Source organism: Neovison vison, chromosome 5 (genome assembly GCF_020171115.1).
Source record: "Neovison vison isolate M4711 chromosome 5, ASM_NN_V1, whole genome shotgun sequence".
Taxonomy (NCBI): domain Eukaryota; kingdom Metazoa; phylum Chordata; class Mammalia; order Carnivora; family Mustelidae; genus Neogale; species Neogale vison.
The window spans coordinates 13,905,446-13,931,305 of record NC_058095.1 but is presented as its reverse complement, the minus strand read 5'-3'; the positions used below and the strand labels follow the sequence as shown (position 1 = coordinate 13,931,305).

The following is a 25,860-nucleotide window of genomic DNA, read 5'->3' as shown; positions in this document are numbered from 1 at the left end:
TCATTCAAATCTAAGATCCAGAAAGTAAACAAGAAGTCCTTGAATAGCCAAAGCAAATATATTAATTCTTAAAGGTTTTACTCAAAAGAACTTTACGGTGAATCACTCATTATTTTGCAGAAAATTCAAACATGCCAAGTTATCTGTTTCAAAACTCATCTCTGAGAAAACATGAAGGGCTACTACAAATGTATAAGCAACAACATCATAACTCAAAATGCACACTAATAAAACACTGCCTTATATATTCAATATGGATCCTGTACAAAAAGTAGAGGGTATAATTAATTTTAGAAAGATTTCCATTGAACCTGTTTAAATACCTAATGGTCTAAAGCTTATAAACATAAATGCCAAATGAATTTTCACCTAAGGAACCTAGAATTATCTGTGTATGCAAGTAATTATACATGTGAAATCAACTAAATTACTTTTTTTATTATAATAAAGACCTCTCATTTTCAAAACAACTTAATGTTTTAAAGTGACAAACTGCACCACCGAGGGACAATTTCTGCTTTGCCATGAATCTCACTTTGGCTGAGAACTTCTCTACATTCTTAAAACTGTCATATCACTATCTAATTTCCACTGGCCAGACAGTTGAACAAGATTTCTCTGTTTAATTTAAACCTCTTTAAAATGAAGAATAGTATGTTACTGTCAAATGAAAGGCCAAACATAAAATTTATTATAAATTATAAAGATGGTATTTTGAGTAGGGAGAAAAAATTAGATTGAGGAAACTGGCTATTTTCAAAAATATAAAAGACAATTCAGGAAACATTTCTTAATTTTATCTGACCAACACCCTTTCTTTCCTTTGGGAAGATGCTTTTCCTCCACTATAATCATGACTCAATGAGGGCTACAGATCAAGATATCCTACCATATTGGGTGAACAACGTGATCCAGCTTAGCCAGATAAAGCACATCACTGCCTGGCCACAGGGACTGTCCCAGATCTGGCCAAACCATTCAGCATCCTACTCTTAATTTTTAAAATCTGGAGATGGAAAGAGGGTCTTGTTTTTTTTCTTTTTAAAGTTAAGTTTATTTATTATTTATTTAAGTAATCTCTACACCCAGCATGGGGCTTGAACTCACAACCCCGACACCAAGGGCTGGATGCTCTTCCAACTGAGCCAGCCAGGTGCCCTTCTGGTTTTTGTGTTAGTGAACAAAACGAGTATAAATTAGAGGCTGTCTACTTTTTATCCCACAACATGGGAAAAAACTTTTAATAATACAAGACAATAAGCTCATCATGGGGGCAAGTGGGGGTGAGGGGAGGGTATGGGTATAAGAGGAAGACCTGTAATAACCTCATCTGGCACCCAGGTCTGATAATGCACCTGAAGCTGTCTGTCACTACCTCTACACTTCCCAATCTAGAATTCCCAAATGAACCAATAAAATTCCCTTTTTTATTTTAAGGGAGTCTGATAGATTTCCGTCACTTACAACCAAAAAACTCTAAATAATCCATAGCATTTTAAGATTTCTAACCCCAAAATACAGCACTGACTGAATCAAGATAGGTAAGGGATATCAGGGGTTTTTCCATCCCAACCTGGAAAGCTAGAAACCTTCAATTTGTGACAGAAAAGCAATTAATCAAACTACTGACAATCTTCTCTTGTGTCTCAGACCATGAGTCTACCCATGCTTAAATTTTATGCCAAGATACTGAACTATGGTGGCTACCTCATGGGACCATCTATATGGCCCTACAATAAAGACTTTGGGGACAGCATCTGACCTAAGCTGGACTTTCTAAAAGCAGAAAGGGAACGCAGTTTAAAAGCCCTTCAATTTAGAGCCAATCATCCAGTATAGCTGGGAGTCAATCCTTTGACACTTGCTAAGGTGTTTTATTTTTAAGTTTTATTTATTTATTTAAATAATCTCTACCCTCAACGTGGGGCTCGAACTCATGACCCAGAGATCAAGAGTTGCACGCTCTTTTGACTGAGCCACTCAGGCACCTTGACACTTGCTAAGTTTAGTAAAATAAGGGAAAAGAGGCAGAAAATTCATCCTTAGAGGTAAGACCTAAAAGGGCCAGTAAGGGAACAAGGCTTATCTAACACCCCCTGCCCAAAGGCCACATTCCTCCTATTATAAAGGAGTGAATCACTGCCATGCAGTCTGGAGGCAGAGTACAGAGCTGCTTTACTCCAGCCCCTACAGCTCACTGTTTTTTAAGGATGGCAGGAGGCAGAATTCTGCTTAAGCAGGACTTTATTCACCTGAAGGCTAGGAAACTGGGTCTGCAAAGCAGAAGAAACAAGTAAAGGGGCTTTACCCCCAGAGACCCTAAGCAGAGTTTCTGGGTATTGGGGATTAGGCTGGGCACGGAGGCAATCTATGAAGGAGTCCTACAGCCAGATCGCCAGCAACCCATCCCTGACAACAGCCAGCAGGAGCAGGAACTAAGCTGCTAAAGCAGAAGGGCCTCCAGAAGGGGGATCTTCCCATATACTTCTCACATTTCACCCACAGCCATCCTCCCAAAAAAACAAGGGCAGCCAGACGTATCAAAAAACACCCTCCACTATCAAGATAACAAGTGTGACAGGCAGTTAAATTCATAATTTGGCTCATGGACTGTGAGATTGAGAGAAGCTATATCCAGACCTAATCAGAAATATACAACACACAGAAATTCTAAAGTTATAAATACCAGAGGTAATTTTGGGAAGTTTTTGAAAAAAACTCCAGTTGTAGGTGAGATCTTTGCACTGTGTTAGGCAGAAGCATTTTTGAATTTAGGTAAGTATGTTTGTGCTGAGCTACCAAAGGGTGTAACTGTGGGGGTATTTGTCTCCTATCTCCGCAGCATTCCTCTCTCTTTGGAAAACCATTCCTACCCACTTCAATCATAAACTTTTGCTGGAGCCATCAATTATAATACCTTGCCTGCCCTGGCCACAGGGGTGGGAACAATATGTCCAAGATAGGCCACTCAAATTCCTTCTTCAAGGACTTTTGATTTGAAGCAGGAGTAGGGGCCTTGCCTTTGGGTCACAGACCTTGGAAAGATAGGAATACAAACCGCTGATGCCATCTTCCCTGCCACTTGGAAAAAGCCTGTCTGTATTAGGAGAGAATGAAGTTAACACACAAACATATGCACATCAAAAGGTGGAGAGAAAGAGAGGAAGACAGAAAAGCTTTGATACCTGGGGGTCCAGTTATGCCTCATGATGGTCTGGACTTCCCAATTACATGAGCTAGTTAATTCCCCTTTTCACTTAAGCTAGTTTAAGCTGGTTTGGTAGCTTGCGACTGAAAACAAGTTCTAATTAAAACAGATCTCCATCTCCTACCATACACAAAATTATACAGCAAATTAAAAACAAAGTTATACAGTATTATGTGAAATTACTGTAAAACATATGTATATGCTTGGGATAGGATCTTTCTAAGTAAGACACAAAAACCACACAAACCCTGAAGAAAAAGATTAATAAATTTAACTATATAAAAATATAAAAATTTCTGTGTAACAAGGTAACAGGAAGAGTTAAAACAAGCAATGACTGTATAAGTATATACATAAAAGCAAAAGATAACAGCCATAATACATAAAGCATTCCTAAGACTCATCAAGAAAAACTATCAAAACACAACAGGAAAAAATGAGCAAAAGATATGAATAAGCAATTCAGTGAAAGTTCAACAAACGCATAAAGAGAAACTAAACCACATTAGTAAGCAGAGATATGCAAATTTTTAAATGATTTCATCATTAGCAAAAAAGAGACTGATGTTGAATTTAGGTGAGAGTATGAAAAAATAGGTATGTAAATTATTGGTATAAATCCTTTTTAATATAAAACTAAGCAGCAGTCGTCGCGATTTTAAAAATGTACCTACCATTTGACCCAGCAATTCCACTTACTGTTCCTACAGTGCCAGAAATACTTGCATAAGAAATACTTGCATAAGTACACAGAGTTATATGCTGAGGATGTTTAAAAAAAAAAAAGAAAAAAAAAAAGGCACCACTATAAAACCTGTTAACAGCCTGTATGTACACTAACAGAGAAATGGTAATGAATTAATGTTCATCTATACTGTGGAGTACCATGCAGCAGTTTAAAAAAAAAAAAGAATGAATTCAATGTATATCATGAGACGATCCCCTACATACATTACTGAGTGGAAAAAAAAGCAAGATGCAGAACAATGCATGCAGAATGATTCCATTTATGTTAAAAAAAAAATAGAAAAAAAAACCCCTTTTGGTAAACATACATACATTAATGTAACCACATGGAGAAAGACAGAAAATGGTACACACCAAATTGTTGACAGTGGTTACCTTTGGGGAGGGGGTACTAAAAAGATTTGTTTCTTCCTGTGCATTTGCATTTTTTTTTAAATAAAAACAATGACAAGTGCTACTTGTGTTCAAAAAAAAAGAAAAAAAAGGAAAAGAAAATCTAAGTCTTCCCACCCCATCAAACTTTTATTTAAAAAATTAAAAATCAAAAAATTTAAAAAGTTCGCTGTAATGGATGAAGTGTATTCTTACCTATCTCTTCTTGAATAGAGACAGGTGTATGAGACTCTCTTTCTCCATTTTCAGGCTCATCAGCTGCCTTAGCAGATTCACTCTGGGAAGAATTTAGTTCACTGCTGCAGTTACTGTTTTCCAGATTAGGCTGGATGGAGGTAGTGGTAGCACTAGTGTTACTGCTGTCACATGTCTTGTTAGGTTCTTCTAGAAAAATAGAATATCTGATTTTTAGATTAGAAATCACATGAAAAATAACTACTTTGTCAGAAGATATTTAACTGTTTGAGGACTGCATTACAGAGCTAGAATTTAAAAAGAAAAGCTGCTGATGTATGAAGAACACAATGTCTGAGATCTATAAGCAACACCCTGTGAGTTATTTTTGAAGTCTCTCCGTCTACCAACTCAGACTCTTACCATCTTAGTCTCTACACAAGGCAGACAATCTTTCAGAAACCCCAGAGCTGAAGAAGAATAATAAAGTGATATAATTATCCCACAAAACATAGCAGTGGTTTTGAGACAATCCCTCAAAATCTGAAATTTATACTCTCCCTTCAAAAAAGGAGTCAAACAGTATTAGAAATAGCATTCAACTGGATTATTTATCTCTAAGATTTTCTGCTTGAATCTGTGCTCCCAAATTAACTAGAAGGTAATGCTGAAGTCATTGTAAATTTTAAGAACAATTTAATAGTTATCATTAAGAAAACTGAGCAATAACTAAGTAATCACTAAGAATACTTAGTGATAGCTAAGTATATCCCCAAAAGTATATAAAAATGAACACGATCATTAACTGAAAGCCTAGGTTTTTCCATGGTAGTTCAGAAATTAAGGGCCTCCTTCCTTCTGTATTTCATTTTGTCACTAAGATGTTCTTTAAATCACCTAAGTTAAAAAGTGGTTGGTGGTATTATCACAAAGGCTATCCCTAATGTATAATGAGCTCCTATTTTTTTTTTTTTAAGGAAAAAAGTCTCAATAACCTGATAGAAAAATAAAAAAAATCTGCAAGAAGTCACAAAGAAATGAAAATGGTCTTTAAAGATTTGGGAAAATGCTCACTGATTCAAACCAAAAGAAATGCAAAGTAGAACTATATGGAGCTTCCCAGCTATGTGGTTGGCAAAAATCCAAGATTCACAATACACTCAGGTAAAGAGGCAATTTGTTAATAGGCACTCCCACACAATACAGCAGGAGTGAAAAATGGGGCAAAGTGGATAAAAAGGAACTGACAATATATCCACACATGCACTCCCAAACCTATCAATCCCATGTCCTAAAATCTATCCCAAAATACACTGTTGAAAATACTAAATGTTTTATTTACAGAGCTATTCATCGCAGAATTATTTTTAATGGCAAAAAACCAACACAAAACGTCCACCAATGGGGGCACTCACTGAATAAAAGGTGATATACACAATGAGATATGATGCACCCTAACAAGGACTGGGGAGATCACCAGATCCACACATGAAAGATTAAATGTAAAAAGCGCAGAAGCAGTTACAGTATCCTAGCTTCTGTGTAAGAAGGGGAGAGAAATATAAATTTATAGGCAGATTTTGATTTTATTAACAAAAATTTTAAAACACTGGAAAAATAAGCAACAATTAACAAATGTGGCTACCTATGAGGGAAGGAAAGGAAATGATCACCTAGAGGGAAAGGATGGATATAAAAACTCTCTGTATACAGTTACAGTGTGATTTTGGAATCCTGTAGATGTTTTTCATTTTTCTAAAAATTAGAATTAGAAATGTAATCCCTAAAAACTAAAAACTGAAACAAATTAACCTATTTGTACATCAAGTTGTTGGCATAACCCACACAGAAAAAAATTATTTTAAGTGACTTTGGAACACAGTATTTTGACTGTATGTCCTTACTAAAAATATGGCATAAGGATGAAAAAAGAACTATAAAAATCATTTCAAATGCTATTCAGTAGTCTTACTGTCAGCATAATATTGGTGTTACAAAATTACTATAATATATAAGATTATTTCTTCTTAATGTACACCAAGATGTTATTAAGATATATATTAATGATATATTGTTATTAACATCTGTATCAGGACAAAGCAAATGTGTAATAAAGTTACTCCTCTGCTAGGGACTAAAGTTTTCAGTGTCAGGGAAGAGATACAAGTTTAAAACCAAGGGGGGGGGAAAAGAGAACAAGAAAAAACAGAACACCCAAATATACAATCCTCAATCTGAATCTGAAATGTCAATATGAACAGATGATCTTTTTCTTTTCAAAAATACGTATTTCCTAATACCACCTACCAAAAAAGCCTAAAGGCAAAGACGGCCTGAGGGCAGTAAATACCTCAGCCCAGACTGTGGTCTCTAAATATCGTTCCCTACTAAAAAAGAACCAGGACTTCTTGGAGGAATGACTGATTCCAGGTCTGGGGTAGGAAATGTGTAAGATATGCCTCATACCTCTTAGTTTGTCAAAAAGCAGGGAAGCTATCTAACAGGGTCATGGAAAAAGGACTCAAAAGCCAACATGAAGGGGCTTGTGCTGGTCAATATAAGCAAAATGAGTAACTACCACTGACTAAAACAAATTGAATACATAAAGACCCATGAGTTCAAACGGATATTTAAAATGAGAAAGCCATGCTCCTATACAGAAGTCCCTAACTCATGAATCAACACTGAAAGTAACTGGACAGCAACTACTAATTCTGAAAAATAACTCAGCATTTATTCCTGCTCTAACTAGATTTCAAGTATTCAAACAGTCTCAGCTAACGAGGGAAAATTCTTCACAGAATTCCAGTTAAACAAATTCAGAAAAAAGACAGAATTAAAAACCACCACATTATAATCTCCAAACAAGTAACTGATCCTGAAATGATCATCAATGAATGAGAGGTTAACAGAAAACTTTACAATGTCACTACCTGACCTCACTGATCAACTTCAGCATTTATAAAGGCAGACCATAAAAAGACATCACGAGCCTATTGATGCTTTATAACATGAAGGACCCAGCACAAAGTTATGGAATATTCTTGCCAAAAATAGTTAAAAATGATTTTAATCAAGATTTCAGAATAAACTGAAGAACACTAAGAGGAAGGGAACAGACAAATCCCAAATGTAGGATATCCCATAGCAAGATACACTATGATTTTCAACAAGTCAACAGTGTATAGAGGGAAAATGTCGGAGAAGCTGAGAATACTCTAGACGAAGAGACTCAAGAGATATAAAATCAACTGTCATGTCATATGGGAACCTTATCTGGAGTTACTACAAATACAACAAATGTAAAAAAAAAAAAATTTTTTTTAAGAGAGCAAATTTTAAATAACAGAACAGTAGATGATATTAAGGAATTGCTATTAATTTTATTAAAATGACAATGTAATTATGTAAGAAAATGTTCATATTTTTCATATTTTTTAGAGATGTATGTAAGATTGATATAACCTGATGTCTGGGATTTGCTTTAAAATACTGCAGTAGGAAAAGAACCCAAAATCATATTAACGAGAAAGGGGGGGAAAAAAAACCCTGTGGTATAGTTGCACAGAGGAATATTACAATGCAATTAGCAACATACAATATTATATTATTACTATAATATAAAGTGAAAAACTGAAGTTCCAAAAAGTCACACTTAACACAATACACTGAAAAATAAATATTTAACACTATACACTCGCAATCAAGTTTAAAACTAAAAAGAGAAATACGTAGTTTTTAGAAAATTATGTAAATCAACTCAATGAAGCAAAAGCAAGTGAATTATATATCACTTTGACCTCTAATATCAACAGTCTTGATTGTACTGTGTTTCCCTTATAAAAACAAAAGAGATGTTAGTGAACACAGGATTCAGAGTGACAACTACTTCAGGTAGGGGAGAAGGAGGCAGGGGATGAACTTGGGGAGGTGATTAAAGATGCAGGTTAGTATCAAAGCAGGACTTAGCTTTTTGTCTGGGTGACAAGTTCCTAGGTGTTTAGTTTCATTATTAAGTAATTTAAAACCTGAATGAATAAATTAAGGGATACTATGCAATGACCAATGATGAGTACTATTAACTAAGGACTGTGATGTACCTGACAATGTACACCTAGAATCAAAGAGGAAAATATTTTTTGAGCCAAAAAAAGAAAAACAAGGCTTTAAAAAAAAAAATGGGTGAAGCAAGTAAGACAAATCTTGATAATTCTTTTGTACGTATTAGATATACAGTAATGTGGGTGTAATAGTGGTCACTATACTATTCTCTTAACTTTTATGTATGTTTGAAAATATCTCTCGTATAAAAATTTTTTATGAAGGATTTCAAAATGCCAAGTTTAACATCTGACAGCTATAAACCAGTAATAAAATCAACTAACTCAGAAAAATCTGAACAAAAGAAGTCTCTCACAAATAATATCAAATTCTTCTCTAACCATTCTTTTCACAGCTGTAAGATCTGTATTTGTGAAGTGTAGTAGTCCTAATGTATAAAGGTCGGTCTAAATATCATCTTCTCAATATATATAATATACATAAATATATACATAAAGATAATATATAAAAAATAATATATGAAGATATCCCCTCATGGACCTCAGAGTGCACTGTCCCATAGAATAAGAAAAATTCTAGACCGGCCCACCAAAACTTTTTTGGCATATAATATACTCCAAGTATGGTAAACTAAGAAAATTCTGGGATAGGAACTTAAAGAGATTCTGACTATACACATCTTAAAATACTATAGAGAAAGTGTTTTCTGCTATTGGGGATATAATGGTATTTCATACAAGAACAGGCAATTAATCCCTTACCAGGTATTCTGATCTAAAAAAGCCAATAACCCACTGAAAGCAAACCGAATTCAGATTGTATCCATTTAGGGCACCTGGGTGGCTCAGTGGGTTAAGCCGCTGCCTTCGGCTCAGGTCATGATCTCAGGGTCCTGGGATCGAGTCCCGCATCGGGCTCTCTGCTCAGCAGGGAGCCTGCTTCCTCCTCTCTCTCTCTCTGACTGCCTCTCTGCCTACTTGTGATCTCTCTCTGTCAAATAAAATAAAATCTTAAAAAAAAAAAAAGATTGTATCCATTTAAACTCTAAAGGCAATAATAAACTAAAGACTACTAGAAATTCATAAAACGTAGCTTTTTTTGTTAGTTCATCCAAAGTTAATCTGTCTTAATTGGAAAACAACGTTTTCCTCCACTTCAGTTCAGAATACTGATTTTGGTTGTTGGGTTTTGCTTTTTTTCTCAAGTAGGCTCCACGCCCAGTGTGGAGCACAAGGCACAGCTCAAACTCATGAACTTGAGATCAAAACCTGAGCTGAGATCCAAAGTCAAATGCTTAACCTACAGAACCATCCAGACACCCTGGCTGTTGTTGTTGTTTTAAATAATTGTTCTAGGGGAGCCTGGCTGGCTCAGTCAGAAGACCATGTGACTCCTGTTCTTGGGGCCATGGGATTGAGCCCCACATTGTGTATAGAAATTACTATAAATAAATTAATAAATAAATAAACAAACAAAAAAGCTAACTTTAAATAACTGTTCTACAACTCTTCACTTCTTTACTTCATTTGGCTATAGATTAAGGAAATCTGAAGCAGTTTCAAAATCCCACCAAGAAGGTATCACCTACCAAGAGGTACATTTTAAAGTCCGAATTTCTAGCCGTATGGCAAATATTATGGGTTTTGGCATTTACAATACTATTTTCATTAGACATGACAAACACTGTCAATGAATCAATTATAGGGTAAGTTTTATGGTTATCCTTCAAACCAAAATTACATGTAGATCTTGATCTCCAACTTCTAAACAGTAACACCAAAACCTAAAAAACAAAATTCTAAGCAAAAAAACTACAAAGAAAAAAAGTAATTTTTCTATCTGGTTAAAAGGGGAATTTTTTTAAAGGAAAAAATTGAGGTAAAATAGCTAATCAGAATGTACACAACTAGAAACTAAAACCAAACCTACTAAAAAGGATAAGAAAGAAAAGATTATTTAACTGCAGAAGCTCAAAAGCTGACAGATCGACTCAGTGAGGCTAATACACTGGTTTAGCATCTACTACCAACAGCCTCCTATCAAATGAATTTCCCTTTAAAAAAAAATAAAGGATTTTATTCATTCATTGGAGAGAGTGCGTGAGCACAAGCTGGAGGGGCAGAGGGAGAAAGAGGTGAAGGCTCCCCACAGAGCAGAGCGCCCAATGCAGGCCTTGATCCCAGCACCCCAGGATCACGATCTGGGCCGAAGGCAGATGCTTAACTGACTGAGCCACCCAGGCACCCCCACTGAATTTCCCTTGTAGTAAGATTCAAAACTAAAGCCAAGTGCCTATCTTTCAAGATGTCATTATCCCCAAAAGTTAATAGTTTAAATCAGTATGTTCCTTTAGTTTAACTTTATAGCAGTTAGAGTTTCAGAATGTCCATGGAAACATTTTCAAAACAATTATATGGAAATGAAGCTAGTTTTATCTACTGCTGATATGTTCTTTAATCCCAGGCATTAAATCTGCAGGCATCAACTTAAAACAAATGCTGTCTGCATTGTCTGAATACAAACTCTCAAGAGTGGAGTTGACTTTAAGATGCTAGCAAATCATGTATCCTTTTCTCCACTTTTAAATTTGAAACTCGACATTCTGGTACAAAAAGGTTCCAATCTAAAATCCAGGACAAAAGTGTAATTCTGAAACTAAGCCTCTTGTTAATTACAAAGGAGTAATACTAAAGAGCATACTTGCTACATGGGGATGTTTTTGGCAATATAACCATTTTCATGAACTGAAGTGAAATGTCCGGAACACAGATGCAAGGAAAAAAATCTAATAGGTATGTTAAAAGATTAGTATTTTTAAGTGATGGCTACTAACCTTCTCTAAAATATGGCCCAACTTTTCAGTTTAATCAATCTTTGCCACATAAAAATCTTTCTGATCACTGATCATACCCAAAATGAAATCACGTCTGCATGTTTTTTCTCATGTTCTCACTCCCACAGATTTTTTGACCATGAATTTATAATTTTTCCCTTACATAATATCATTTATTGTATCACATAAAAATGACAGTGCTCTCTGATAAGACTTTATGTCAAAATATAGCTTGAAATAATACATATTTACTTCTTTTCTTCTGAAGATTTCTTTAAATTTTTAAACAATCTCTACACCCAACACAGTGCTTGAACCCACAGCCCCAAGATCAAGAGAGACACTTTTCACTGGGCCAGCCAGGCTCCCCAATATACATTTACTTCTGAAAAAATCTGAAAGCAGATGTATTTTTTTAAAGATTTCATTTATTTGACAGAGTGCATGGGTGGGGGAAGGGGTAGAGAGAGAAGGTAAAGTTGATTCCCCACTGAGGAGGGAGCCGAATCAGGGGCTCGATCCCAGGACACCAAGATCACAACCCAAGCTCAAGATAGACGCTAAACCAACGAGCCACCAAGGTTCCCTGAAAGTAGATGTATTTCTAAAAAGATTCTGGATATATTTCTAAAGAAATTCTAGGGGTGCCTGGGTGGCTCAGTCAGTAAAGCATCTACTTTCAGCTCAGGTCATGATCCCAGGGTCCTGGGATGGGGTTAAAGGCAAGCTGTTGTAGCTTAGAAATTTTACTAAGGATAAAGGATATTTTATCTTTTAATCTCTGAACCACACCTAGGTGGTTCAGTCAGCTGAGTGTCCAACTCCTGATTTCCCCTCAGTTCACAATCTTAGGGTTATGAGATCAACCCCTACGTCAGGCTCCACACTCAGCAGGGAGACTGCTTGAGATTCTATTCCTCTTCCTTTGCCCTCCCCTCACTTGCATGTTTGTTCTCTAAAATCAGTAAGTAAATCTTACAAAAAAAAAAAAAAGATAAATGATATTTTGCAATAATAAAGTTAATTCAACAAGAAATATAAAGACTATGTGCACCTAATTAGACAGTCTCAAAGTATATAATGCAAAAACTGAAAAAAAATTAAGAGAAAAAGGCAACTCCACAGTAAACTGAAGTAATTTTAAAGTATCTTACAGAAAAAGAAGAAAGAGGAAAAAAAAAATAGTAAGGATAGAGATTTGAACAACAGAATTCAAAACCTTGATCTGACTGCCCAATAGTGTACCCAACAACTAAAAATACATATTGATAATTAAGACATTTATCAATATTAACCACATACTGAACCATAAACCCTCAATAATTTCTCTGACTGCAGTAGGTTAAGCTAAAAATCAAAAGCAAAAAAGAAGATAACCAGAATGGGTTAAAAAGAAAACTATCTCATAATCAGAAAACATTTTAAACTGAATGACAAAGACAATATATCAGTTTGCAGGATGCAGCTATGGCAGTACATAAAGGGAAAATCATAGGCTTGACAGACTAGAAAAAATAAAAACTAAAAATTATCAAAGCATCCATCTTAAGAAGGCAGAGGAGAAATAATATTGCATCTAAATGTAAGTATCAACTAGGATACTCTTTTGGAGGAGCTCTATTTTTTTTTAATACAACCAAAACAATGATAAAAATTAAAAATTTTAGGGGCACCTGGCTGGCTTGGTCATTAAGTGTCTACCACTGGCTCAAGTCATGATCTCAGGGTTCAAATTATGATCTCAGGGTCCTGGGATCAAGCCCCACATCGGGGGGCTCTCTACTCAGCAAGAAGCCTGCTTCCCCTACTCTCTCTGCCTACTTGTGATCTCTGTCAAGTAAATAAATAAAATCTTAAAAAAAAAAAATTAGGAATGACTTGGTGGCTCAGTCGTTAAACGTCTGCCTTTGGCTCAGGTCATGATCCCAGGGTCCTGGGATCAAGTTCCACATCAGGCTCCTTGATCAGCAGGGAGCCTGCTTTTTCCTCTGCCTGCTGTTCTCTCTGCTTGTGCTTGCTCTCTTGTTCCCTCTCTCTCTCTCTGACAAATAAATAAGTAAATTTAAAAAATCAATGTAAGGGGGTGCCTGGGTGGCTCAGTGGGTTAAGGCCTCTGATCCCAGAGTTCTGGGATCGAGCCCCACGTCGGGCTCTCGCTCAGTGGGGAGCATGCTTCCTCCTCTCTGTCTGCCTGCTCTCTGCCTAATTGTGATCTCTCTCTGTAAAAGAAATAAATAGAATCTTAAAACAAAAAATCAATGTAAGTACTTCTGCTTCCAGAAGAAGCAGAGGGACTGGAATTAACCCTCTGTCATGAAAACAACCACAAATGAAAAAGACACCACAAAAGAGAAAACAAAGGAACTGACAGGTAGTTTACCAAAAAAGGTAGCCGAATGGCCTGGGTATACATATATTTAACAAATATGTGTATATATACACAACATACACACACACACACACACACACACACGCTCAACATCCTTAGTCCCAAGTCCAAACCAGCTATCCCTATAATGCCATCAGAATGACTAAAATAAAGGAGAAAAACCGAATGACACTAATGATACCAAGTGTTAGCAAGGATGCAGAGGAGCGAGCACTCTCACAGACCACTGATGAAGTGTGAACCTGTATAACCACTCTAGAAAGCTACCCATTTCTATTAAGATGAGCACGTACGACCTGAATGACCTGGGAAATTCACAGCTAAGACTTATACCTCCAGAAAGGCACATATAGGAGCATAAAAAACATGTAAAAGAATATTCACTGTAGCATTATTCACAATGGTCCCCAAATGGGAAACCATTCAAATGCCTATCAACAGAGAAAACGAGTAATTATAATTAATTAGTAATTGGTCACTATATATGTCTGTAATAAAATATCATACTGCAATAAAACAGAATGTCCTACTATTACAAGTAATATCTGGATGGCTCTCATATATTGTTGAGGTAAAAAAAAACAACTGGACATCAAAAAGTACATACTATTTGATACCATTTATGATCTTTTTTAAAGGCAATCCTAACTGACTGTTGTAGAAGTCAAGACAGTAAATGCTTTTGTGGGGATAGGCATAGTGGTGGCAAGGGGGGACATGATGTGGTTATAGAGGTATGTTTTAGGAAACTGTTTACTTAACACCTACGTACTTTACCATGTTATATTTTAATGAAAAAGTTTACCAAAACACATTTTTCCATAAAAAACAACCTTCCAATCTGACAGTCTTCTATTGATAAGCCTGAGTCATTAAATCAGGCGTCTGAATACATTCTGGAGGTTTGGGAAAGAAAGCCAATGAGATGCTTTCTATCACAGTTATTGTTTCTCATCTACCCAGAATAACCCCCCTCTCCAGTTCTTGTAATACCACAACTCATCTATTGCCCACAGAGAGTGGTCCAGGGATACCACAAAGCACCCAGCACACTGCCAGGTACCTGGCACTCAATAAATACTTGTTGAATAAATGAGTGCATGGAGAAAGAGACAGAAACAGAAGGAAGCAGAGAGTCTTCTATGTAACTACGTTACGGTCTTCCATGAGGATCAGGACTCTACCAGTAGGCCCATCTACTGCGCACTAGAAAGGAGAATTCTCAAGGGCCTTGACTTAGTCTGTTTTGGTCACTGATACATTCCCACTAGTGTTGTAAATTTTAAAGTGAGGGATTTACTAAAATGTCTGTCTACTTTAAATGTACCAAGCTCCTCTTTAAAAACTGATATGGTGTGTTTAATGTATGTCTTTAAAAATGCTTTTCACATTGTTTTGGAAACAAGTATGAGACTACCAGGTTTTTAGGTTTAGTTTCGTTTTCTAGTCTAGTCAAGGAGAGAGCTGTGATTTACCAAATGGTCAGGTTTTCAATTTATAGCCTCTTCAGCTCTCTGGAACTGTGATCCTGCTAATGAACCCAATCAACTCCAATTACAGCAACTGACAATTGCTATTTGCTCCCACTTCTTGTTCAGGATCTCATCTAAATCGATTTTTTGTGACCTACACGTGAAAAAACCAACAACGCAAAGTTTAAATACAAAGTTTAAATACTATTACTGAACCTTAAATGTATAATTCAACTCACCCACTTTGTTATTTTTTACTCACTAGGCCTTCTCCCTCTTTCAAAGCTTTGACTGTATACAGCAATAACAACAATATCCAGCATTTACTGAGCATTCAACACGTCAGGTACTACCCTAACACTTGCAGATCCAGTATTTCATCTGGCATCCCTTAAAAGTATACCAAGATAAGAGTTTCTCCCTTAAACCATTCTGGTAGCAAAAGAACAAATGTCTCAGAGATATTAATAAACTGGTAATAAATAATGTAAAAGCAAATGTCTGCTAAAATCTGTGCACAGCTGTTACTCTACTGTGTTTAAGAACCAAACAACTAACCAGTATATAAACCTGCTAGTAAGAATAAGGTTTACAATAACTATCAATCTAAAAGCATAAAGAATATTTTAATAAGTATTTACTAAGGACGTAATCATAATTCTAATAAAAATGAAATTCTCTTCACAATTTTGGGGGCCTAGTAATCTGCTTCTAAATTCTGTCTCATAAAGATATTAAGTTGTAATACTGTAATATTTTAATTGGACAGGACCTAGCGATCTAACCACAGAATTATAGATCTCTGATTCTCCAGTCCATTCAATAAAGGACTTGTGCTGAAATCATCTCTGACAGGTCAGGTAGGTATCAACATTACTTATTCCTTCATGAAATGAAATTATCTCGATAGGTATTTACTAAATGAATCTAATAAAAGGGAATTTATTACTTCTATTTTCTAAACAGCTCTAATTTAAAGTGATTAATATTTACTCATAATATTCCTATTATTTCTACTTATTTGACTTAATATCCTACATCTCAAAGAGAAGTCTAATCCCCCAACCAACTTCTCGGTGGACAATTACATTATTTTCAATCTAGCTTGCTCTTGATACCAAGTCTGTTCTTTCCTAGGCTCAAAATTTTGTTTCATTTCACCAGTTAGCACAGTTTTCAGACTTTTCTTCATCTTAATCAACAATCTCTCATTAGGATAAAATATGGTGACCTTATTAATGTGATTCTTTTGGACCCTACACATACATCTCTGCATATAATCTAATGTTACATTTGTTACTAATTTAATGTTACTGGTGTTTTCAGCAATAGTTCACTGTTTATAAGTACACAGTTGAAAGCAGTCACACAAGAACTGTTAATCATCAAAATCCTTCAAATTACAAAACAGGGACATTGAGGTCTTGTGAGATTAAATACGACATTAACTTAATGGCAGAAGCGGATCTAGAATCAAGCCTTCCAACTGTTAACTAATGCTGTCGTTCTTCCCAACACATCAGAATCCTACCCTCAAGAGCAATGACAGTACCACAAGTTGGAAAATACATGATATTCTTATAATATGTAGAAAAAAATCATTAAGGACTTCCAGCAAGGTATTAGCTATGATTCTTAATTTGTGGTGGGATTACCAGTGTTTATTTTGTTTTGCTCACCTAAATTTTCTAGGTTGCTTTTTAAAAAATACATATACCTCTTATAATAAAAATTATTTTTCATTAAAAAAGGTACAAGGAAAGGCATAATGACATTCTTTGCGTGTGATATAACTTACTTCAAGTATAATTTTAATTTTAAAAAGCTTAAAATACGGACTATTGATTAACTTAACATTTTCAATGTCAAAATATATCTTACAAAAAATGTTTTGTGACAATGGTTTTCTATCATAACATTATGGTTGAAATGTTTAAAAAACTACACGAGCACATGCAAACATAAATTAATTTGTTAGTACATACAGAATTGGAATGGTCAAATCATTCAACACGGAGCCATTAGTATGTAAGTACTTAAAACCAAAATATCTGCCACTATGATCTGATGATAAAATATACAAATAAGTCTATTAGTCAAAACCAGCTAAATGAACTTGAAAAAGCATGAAGATTATGATGAGTTTCAAGCACTAACTGCAAGAACATGTGTCAAACTCCAAATGTTAGGTGACAATTTAGCAATCAGGGATGGCACTTAATGTAAGCAAGCAGCATGAATGAACACATACTTTAAAATTTCAGGTGACATTCAGCTTTTACTACAAAAGGGAACGATTCCCCCCATTACAGAGGCATTGATACACTGCCCTCTGTACCTGGCACATCCTGGGGGAGCTCAGATGCCACCTTCTTCTCTGCCATGTTGCTGCTATCATGGGTTTCTGAGAGACACCCCACAGGACTCCTCCCTTCAGAGGGACTAGTCTCTTCTGAAGAAGCATTTGTTGTGTTGTCGCCAAGATTTGCTGACACAGAGTTACCTTTATCCCCAACTTCTGTTGGCTCTACAGTAAAATGCACAACAAAACTTTAAAGATATCCTTTAAAATTGCTTTAGGACAAATGGCCACATTCAATCAACTACTAAAAATGAATGATCACCAAGAAAACGTGCTTTTATTTGATGGCCATTTTGAAGCAATTAGATTCTGGGATACTTCTGCAGTAAGTAATCCAAAGAATATTTACGAATATTTAAAATATTAAGAATGTTTAATTAATATAAAAATGAACACATCACATACAAAAGTGCATATTCTGCTATAAAAATAGGGATTTTTCACCAACAAATCTCATAAGAAAATGGCACCTTATTAGGAAGTATAAACAGAGATATATATTATAACCAATCCACCAATATGTAAAACTCATTACAATGATTATACATGTTACAAGGGGAAATGATATCCTATTTTCTTTAGAAATATAAATTTAAATAACTATTAGTAATAAAAAGAGATTCATTTTCATTTTGAAAGTAAAACTGAAGGTTTCATATATAACACTGATTAAATATCGCTTTCTAGCCAAGTAATTTTTTTACCCTCAGATTTTCCTTGCTCAGGATCATCATCCGCTGTTTTGTCGTCACTGTCTTTTTCAAGGGACTGGTCTTCAAACTCCTCTCTACTTTTCTCAGCATCTTTGGAGTTATTATTCTCAGTCTCGTTCTTGTCCTTTTCTACTTCTTCTGGGCTTTTAACAATATCAATATCTCCTTTTTTGGCTCTTATGGATTCCAAAATTTCTTCTGTAATAAAAAACAAAAAGTTCTGCTTCCATATATACCAAATATAAAAGTACTACAGATGCCACTTAAGAGTTTCAATATAAGTTATTAAAATTAAACATGTTAAAACTATGAAACTATGAAATAAGGATAAGGATTACCAATGAAATTAGAAACTATGAAATAAGGATAAAGATTACCAATACGATTTCAATGCTTATAGAACCCAACCAATTTGGTTATCTTCATTTCTACAAAATACATGGTAATTACAACTACTTTCTTTTTTCAAAAAAGAAAATCAGTCTAACCTTTGAAGTTGACATGATAGAGATTACTGTCATTTCTTCTACCGTATGAGGAAAACTGTAAGCTGCACAGACCCACAGTCTAGGCAGTGTGGTACAGTGGTCAAAACCAAGGTACCCATGACCCAGTGCACATCTGACTTGAACTAGCTGTTTAGGCTTACAGTCGCCAAGCTATCTAACCTTCAGGCGCTACTGCAAAATGAGAAAACAAAGTCCCATTTGGAAAAAACATTTCTCTCTGAAGCCCTGTAACTGTTTTGAAAGTCAATAAATCCTTAAGGGCTCTAATCCTCTTTCAGTTTGGGTAGAATGATATTATAGCCTGATGTAGACCACAAGTATATTGGCAAAGATTCTCTTTGGATTATGATCCAACACTATCATTTTCTATTTTGGTCCTCAAGTTTATTCCAGCTTTGGCCCCTGGGAGCTGAAAGTGAGGCTTGTGTTCTCTGAACACACTTCAATCATTCAGTTGTTCATTCGTTCATTCATTAAGCGTTCCCTTACTTTCTAGTATGACGAGACGTTCCAAGCTCACCTTGTATTTTCCCTGCCCCAACCCTAGAATCCATGATCTCTGTAGGGACTCTTGGTTCTTTTTTTATTGGAGAATGATATTCAGAAGACATGATCTGGGCTCAGGTATAACTGTTACTATTACAGTGTCACTATTTCGATACTCAGCCGAAAGCTAGGAAACGTTACGTATATGCATACTAAACAATGTATGTCATACATCTATATTTTTTCTCTATCTTTGTGCGGTGGTTTGTGTGGTTCATTCAAGCACTGCCCTGTCGCTTCTCTGTAACTTCTAACAAGAGAAACCTTGTTCTCATTATCTATAATATATCTATTTACTTGGTCAACTCTAGTATACACAGTAATTTTAGAACTGCTAAATGTACCCCCATGAGAAATAAAATTACCAACTAGGGTACAGTGTTTGTGAACAAGAAACATTTTTAATGCCATGTAACATGGTATTTTTTTTTAATTTTTTAATTTCCTTGTTTACATTTCCTTTGTTTAAATCTTCTGTACCTGCATTTTCATCCATGCTTCTTAAATTGTGGGTATCTAAAATGTTTCCTAGGATTAAAAAAAACCCTAAAAAGTCATCACTGGAAAACACTGATCTTTCTGGTAAAGTGATGACAGCTGAGCTGGCTGGAGTTAACTCCTCACACTCTCTATCACCTTCTCTATTCCGAATTCCTATAAGAATTCAGAGCCAATCAATATATGACCATCTAAGATAGGTACAGGACAATTTCATATGGAAGAAATTCCAACTGGCATGTTTTCTGTCCTCATCATCCAAGTCTTCCCAGGATCCTTTTGACCTATCTCTTCATATCCCTTTACCCACCACTTTTCAGTTCAATTCACCATAACTGTGGTTACTCTTGCTAATAAGTACAACAAACTTATCAATGGAGGTATCTCATTTTTTTTTAAAGAACTTTTTATTTAGAAGTCTAGTTTCTAATCACTTGCTCTTCTTAGAGTCATATTATTTCTCTTTCAAACACAGCTCCACCCAGATTTTCAACTTCCAGCTCTTCTTTTTCCTTTTTTCAAAGAATCTCTACGCTCAATGTGGGGCTTGAACTCATGACCCTGAGATCAAGAGTCACCAGCTCTACTGACTGAGCCAGCCAGGCGTCCCCAGCTGCTAGCTTTTTCACCTAACTAGTTCAAGTTCCTCCCAAGTTTCCTAGTGCCATTTAATGAGAATAAAACAACATTAAAAACAAGACAAAACAAAACAACTACTACCAAGGTGAGTGGGTGGCGCAGTCAGCCAGTTAAGCATCTGACTCTTGATTTCAGCTCAGGTCATGATCTCAACGTCGTGAGATTAAGCCCTATGTGAGGTTCTGTGCTGGGCATGGAATCTGCTTAAGATTCTCTCTCTCCCGCTTTCTTTGCCCCTCCCCTCCGCTCTTTCTCTCTCTCTCTCTAAAATAAAATAAAAACCATCTCTACTTAGAAAAATGTATTCCAAAAATAAACTTCCTTCAAAAACACCAAAATAAAGAATTTTAAAATACAATTACCATAAAGGTATATGAAAAAGCAAATACAGCAAACTATTTACAACTAAAAATATACAGTAAATTATATAATCATGATGGACATACAGGTGTTTACTGTACCATTCTTTTGATCTTTCCATATATTTGAAAATTTTCATAAACTATTAGAAAAAAACAGAAAAGGAAAACTGAACTACTAAAGTAGAATTAAACTCTTCTAAAGTATACATATAAGTATATAAAAACCAAAGGGCTTGGCGCGCCTGGGTGGCTCAGTGGGTTAAAGCCTCTGCCTCTGGCTCAGGTCATGATCCCAGGGTGCTGGGATGGAGCCCCATGTCAGACTCTGTATGCACATCAGGCTCTGTGCTCAACGGGAAGTCTACTTGTCTCTCTCCCTCTGCCCTTTCCCCTGCTCAAGTGTACTTCCTGGTCTCTCTCCCGTAAGTAAATAAATCTTGAAAAAAAAAAGATGATACCATCTCTACAATTTTGTACATAGGCAAGCTCACTCTAGAAAATATTTCTAATTCAACATACTTGATAAAAACATATATAATACTGCCTTTTAGGGGACTGGACATAGTTCTTTATTATTGTACTAAAAGCTGAGGATGCAAGAAAGTAAAAATGGGTTTGTCAATTTTAATGCCAGGATTCATGAAAGAAAACCAAGAGGAAAGTAACCTGTCTAAAATTAATAAACTTCCTATTATCTGATCTATACCACGGAGAAAAAGAAATCAGAAGGCGATACAAACTCCCCCCAAAATTCTAACATCTAAAATTATCTGATAAAAAGGTTACCTATTTTTCTCAATAGATCTAATAGAAAAATACTTCCAACAACCAGACATGAAGAAACACAATCCTTGGTAATTAGTCTGCTAGTTTCTGAAGATGAAGTCATGTGTATGCAACAGTAGTTATACAGGACGGTAGGACTATCGTCCTCAAAAAAACACAGGGGAATTCAAGTGAATGCTGATGTAGAGTATGTGAGAACAAGCTGGGAAATAGCTTAACTAAATAGATTAAGTATAGACATTCTATTTGAAGCAAAATGGAGAATGGGGAAAATTTTCAGTAAATGGAGACTCAAGAACATTAAAAGGATTTTACGTATAGCAGATAATGTATATAGAAAAGCAAAACCAGGCAGTTAAAGTGTACTTTCAGAGTCTTACCCAATCATTTTACCTAAGATTTAAAGAAAACACAGGTGATACTTACTAAACATAAAAAAGTGGGAAAAAAAGTGAAACTGGAGATTACAAAGGAAGTTCACTTTTCATTCTACACCTTTTTGTACTATTTAAGCTTTCTTTAAAAAATCATATTTATTCTGTCACACTGAAAAGAAATTCAATTTTTAAAAATCATATTTATTTATTATCTTTTTTTATAAAGCAAAAAGTTGAGCAACAAAGTAAATCAGGTACTACTGAAATATAACCCAAAGAATAAAATAGATATCCATGAGTCCACACTGATATAAATAAATGAACAAGGAGAATAGACAATCTCCCTTGCAGAAAAGTCCCAAATAATTTGTGTAGACAGCTGCTACCCCGGAGTGGAGCCCAAACCCTCCCGACCTGAGCGCAGGCAGTGCACAGTGACTTTCTTCCGAAAAGCACAGCACAGGTGGGAGCAGTGATCTTACAGGGCAGAAACTCAACAAATGCCACCTGAACCAGATGAACATCATCAGTGACAAGTCACGTGATGGCATGTAGTACTGACAGGAGGAGAGTGGTGTGGTCTTCCTTCCAGAATCCGTATCTCAGTTCTGAGAAGAACATGAGACAAATCCATTTGAGGGCCTTCTGTTAATTACCTGGCCAGTGCTGGCTTCGGCAGCACATATAATATTAAATACCTGGCCAGTACTCCTCAAAACCATCAAAGTCATCAAAAATATAAAAAGTTGGAGAAAATGTGACAGTCTAGAGGTACCTAAACAGACATAAGTAAATACAGTGTGGTAGCCTGGATGGGATCGTGAGACAGAGAAAGGTTACCAGTAAAAATAAGAAAACAGAATAAAGTATAGATTAAGGTATCATAATGTTATCAATATAGGTTCACTACTTATGACAAATGTGCCACACCAATGTAAGATGCTAATAATAGGGGAAACCTGGTGCAGGGAATCTGGAACCCTCCGTTCTACCTCAGCAACCTTTCTGTAACTATAAAACTATTCTAAAATCGAAAGTTTTATTTAAAAAAAAAGCAAAGAGTATCTTTTAAAAGAATACTCTTTCTCATAATTAAAAGTAGGATTCGCGGGATGCCTGGGTCTACTACCTACTGAGGTAGGTTGAGCATCTGCCTTTGGCTTTGGTCATGATCCCAGAGTCCCCAGACTGAGCCCTGAGTCTGGCTCCCTGCTCAGTGGGGAGCCTGCTTCTCCCTCTCTGCTCCTCACCCCACTCGGGCTCTCTCCCTCTCTAATAAATAAATAGTTTAAATAAATAAATAAATAGAAGTAGGATTCTCAGTAAGATACCCGAATTAAAGAAAAAAAAAATTTTTAGTAATGACCATGGTAAGATACTAAAGGCTAAAATGCATAAAATCCCTAATTTATGTTGGGATGAACAAGATTCCTTAGGAAAAAGAAAACAGAGTACTGAGGTGCTTGGGTGGCTCAGTCAGTTAAATGTCTGCCTTTGCTCAGGTCATCATCCCAGTGTCCTGGGATCGAGCCTCATGTCGGGTTCCCTGCTTAGCGGGGGGGTCTGCTTCTCCCTGTCCCTCTGCTGCTCCCTTGCTTGTGCTTTCCTGCTCACTCTCTCAAATAAGATATTTAAAAAGAAAAAACAGAGAATTAAAATATATATAACTTGAAATTTTAATGATTTCAAGTTTTACAGGGATTTCATAGCAAGAGTTAATCCTAAATTTAATAACAAGCAAATTGAGAAAATTTCCCTCTCACCATTAGCTGCCGCCAGAAAGGATTTGTTACTGCCCCGAGCCTTATTGGTCAAGTCTTCAGTTATATCCATGTGCCGGTGGATTTCTTCCCGCATTTCTTCCAGAATTTTGCAAAGTTCTGCTTCCCAGTAATCTTTATCTAGACAGTCAATTAATTCTGCAAGCTGGACCTTTGTGCTGTAGTACCAAATTTTCTTCTCATTCTCATTTTCTGTATCTTCTTCTCTGTTTAAAAGAAGTACAAAAACACTCTCTGTGTTAGACATAACGGCACTGATCTGACAACTGCCATCTATCCAGTGAAGGTTAAAATAATGTAACACAGGGACGCCTGGGTGGCTCAGTTGGTTGAGCAACTGCCTTCGGCTCAGGTCATGATCCCGGGGTCCTGGGATCGAGTCCCACATCGAGCTCCTTGCTCGGCAGGGAGCCTGCTTCTCCCTCTGCCTCTGCCTGCCTCTTTGTCTGCCTGTGCTCGCTCGCTCTCGCTCTCTCTCTGTCTCTGACCAATAAATAAATAAAATCTTTTAAAAAAAAGAAAATGTAACACAAATTCTGCCCACTAAAGCTCAGTATATTTGCTCACAAGAAATCCCCTCAAGTCTCATTCAAACTCAAGTTACTTTAACTTTCATTGAGCAAACTCTAATTATTTTGATTTCCTAGCCCACAGTAGCTTAAGATAAAACAATCTGTGAGAAATAGTGGAGAGAGAGGATGGAGAGCCTGGGTCGCTCGGGCAGTTGAGCGTCTAACTCTTGGTTTCATCTTAGGTCCTGATCTCGGGGTCATGAGATGGAGCCCCACAGTGCGTTCAGTGCTCAGTATGGAGTCTGCTTGGGATTTGGTCTCTTTCCCTCTCTCTCTCTCTGCCCCTCCCAGCTCGTTCTAGCAAAATAAAAACAAAAATTAAATAAAACCTTTAAAAAAGAAAAATAGTGGAAAGAAAGGAATTAGTATAGCAGCAAAGGAAGATTATCTATGGACGCCTGCGTGGTTCAGTTGGTTCGGCAGTCAATTCTTGATTTCAGCTCAGAAGATGATCTCAGGGTCCTGGGACTGAGGCCTGCGCCAGGCTCCTTGCCCACTGGGGAGTTTGATGGAAGATTCTCTCTACCCTCTCCCTCTGCTACCCCCCCCCACATGCGCTCTTTCTCTAAAATAAATAAATCAATCTTGAAAAAAGAAAGAAAGAGGGGTGCCTGGGTGGCACAGTGGGTTAAGCCTCTGCCTTCGGCTCAGGTCATGGTCTCAGGGTCCTGGGATCGAGCCCCGCATTGGGCTCTCTGCTCAGCAGGGAGCCCGCTTCCCGGCCCCCAGCCCCCCTCCCGCCCTCTGCCTGCCTCTCTGCCTACTTATAATCTCTCTCTCTCTCTGTCAAATAAATAAAATCTTGAAAGAAAGAAAGAAAGAAAAGAAAAGAAAGGTAGGTAGATAGATATCTAGAAACATACAGAAACAGGACCTCACAATTCAGAGTGTGTAAGTACTTGCTGGAAGACAGTCTTGCTTATACGTCAGTTGACTTTGAGATCATCACTGAACCACATGAATGGAATCTGAACCAGAAATACTTAAGTTATGGTCAGTGCATGGCAGAACAGAGCAGGCTGACGTTACAATCCAGTTTAGAACATTTCCATCAACATGATATACATGCTCTGCTAAATTCTGGTCCTTGAAGGAGTCAACTCTGTGAGTAATAATGTCTCTTCTCTCTTCCTTTCTTATGGACAAAGTTCAAATTGGAGAGAAGAGCAACTTCCTGTCCTGCTTGCATCTCTCCAATGGTCCCAATCACTTGTAATGTAGCTGTAGATGTCAACTAAAAACACAAGGTAAATGCATGGCTAGGATTGGACTTTCAGAAATACGTATGACAGTATTTCTTCTCACATTCAAAAGGAATTCAGGAGCATGTGTGAGTTACCTGATGAGAGAGTCTAACTTTCCTGTCTATTCAATAGCAAACTCACAGAGCTGAAAGAACTGGGCTTTAAGAAAGACCTGGTTTCAGGGCACCTGGGT

The 25,860-nt window shown here is 36.5% G+C and overlaps 1 protein-coding gene across 13 annotated transcripts in view; it reads right to left on the bottom strand.

Annotated features, from left to right (window-relative positions):
* Positions 1-25,860, bottom strand: part of BPTF (bromodomain PHD finger transcription factor) — a 158,647-nt gene that overhangs the window by 71,993 nt on the left and 60,794 nt on the right. For 9 of the 13 annotated variants that reach the window (XM_044247600.1, XM_044247603.1, XM_044247601.1 and 6 more), the window contains exons 3-6: positions 23,834-24,057; positions 18,345-18,551; positions 17,617-17,805; positions 4,544-4,732 (exon numbers count right to left, since the gene is read on the bottom strand). In XM_044247600.1, coding sequence (XP_044103535.1) covers positions 4,544-4,732; positions 17,617-17,805; positions 18,345-18,551; positions 23,834-24,057 — 809 coding nt within the window. The remainder of the gene's footprint in view (positions 1-4,543; positions 4,733-17,616; positions 17,806-18,344; positions 18,552-23,833; positions 24,058-25,860) is intronic. The other 4 variants (XM_044247610.1, XM_044247612.1, XM_044247607.1 and 1 more) reach the window with 3 other exon arrangements.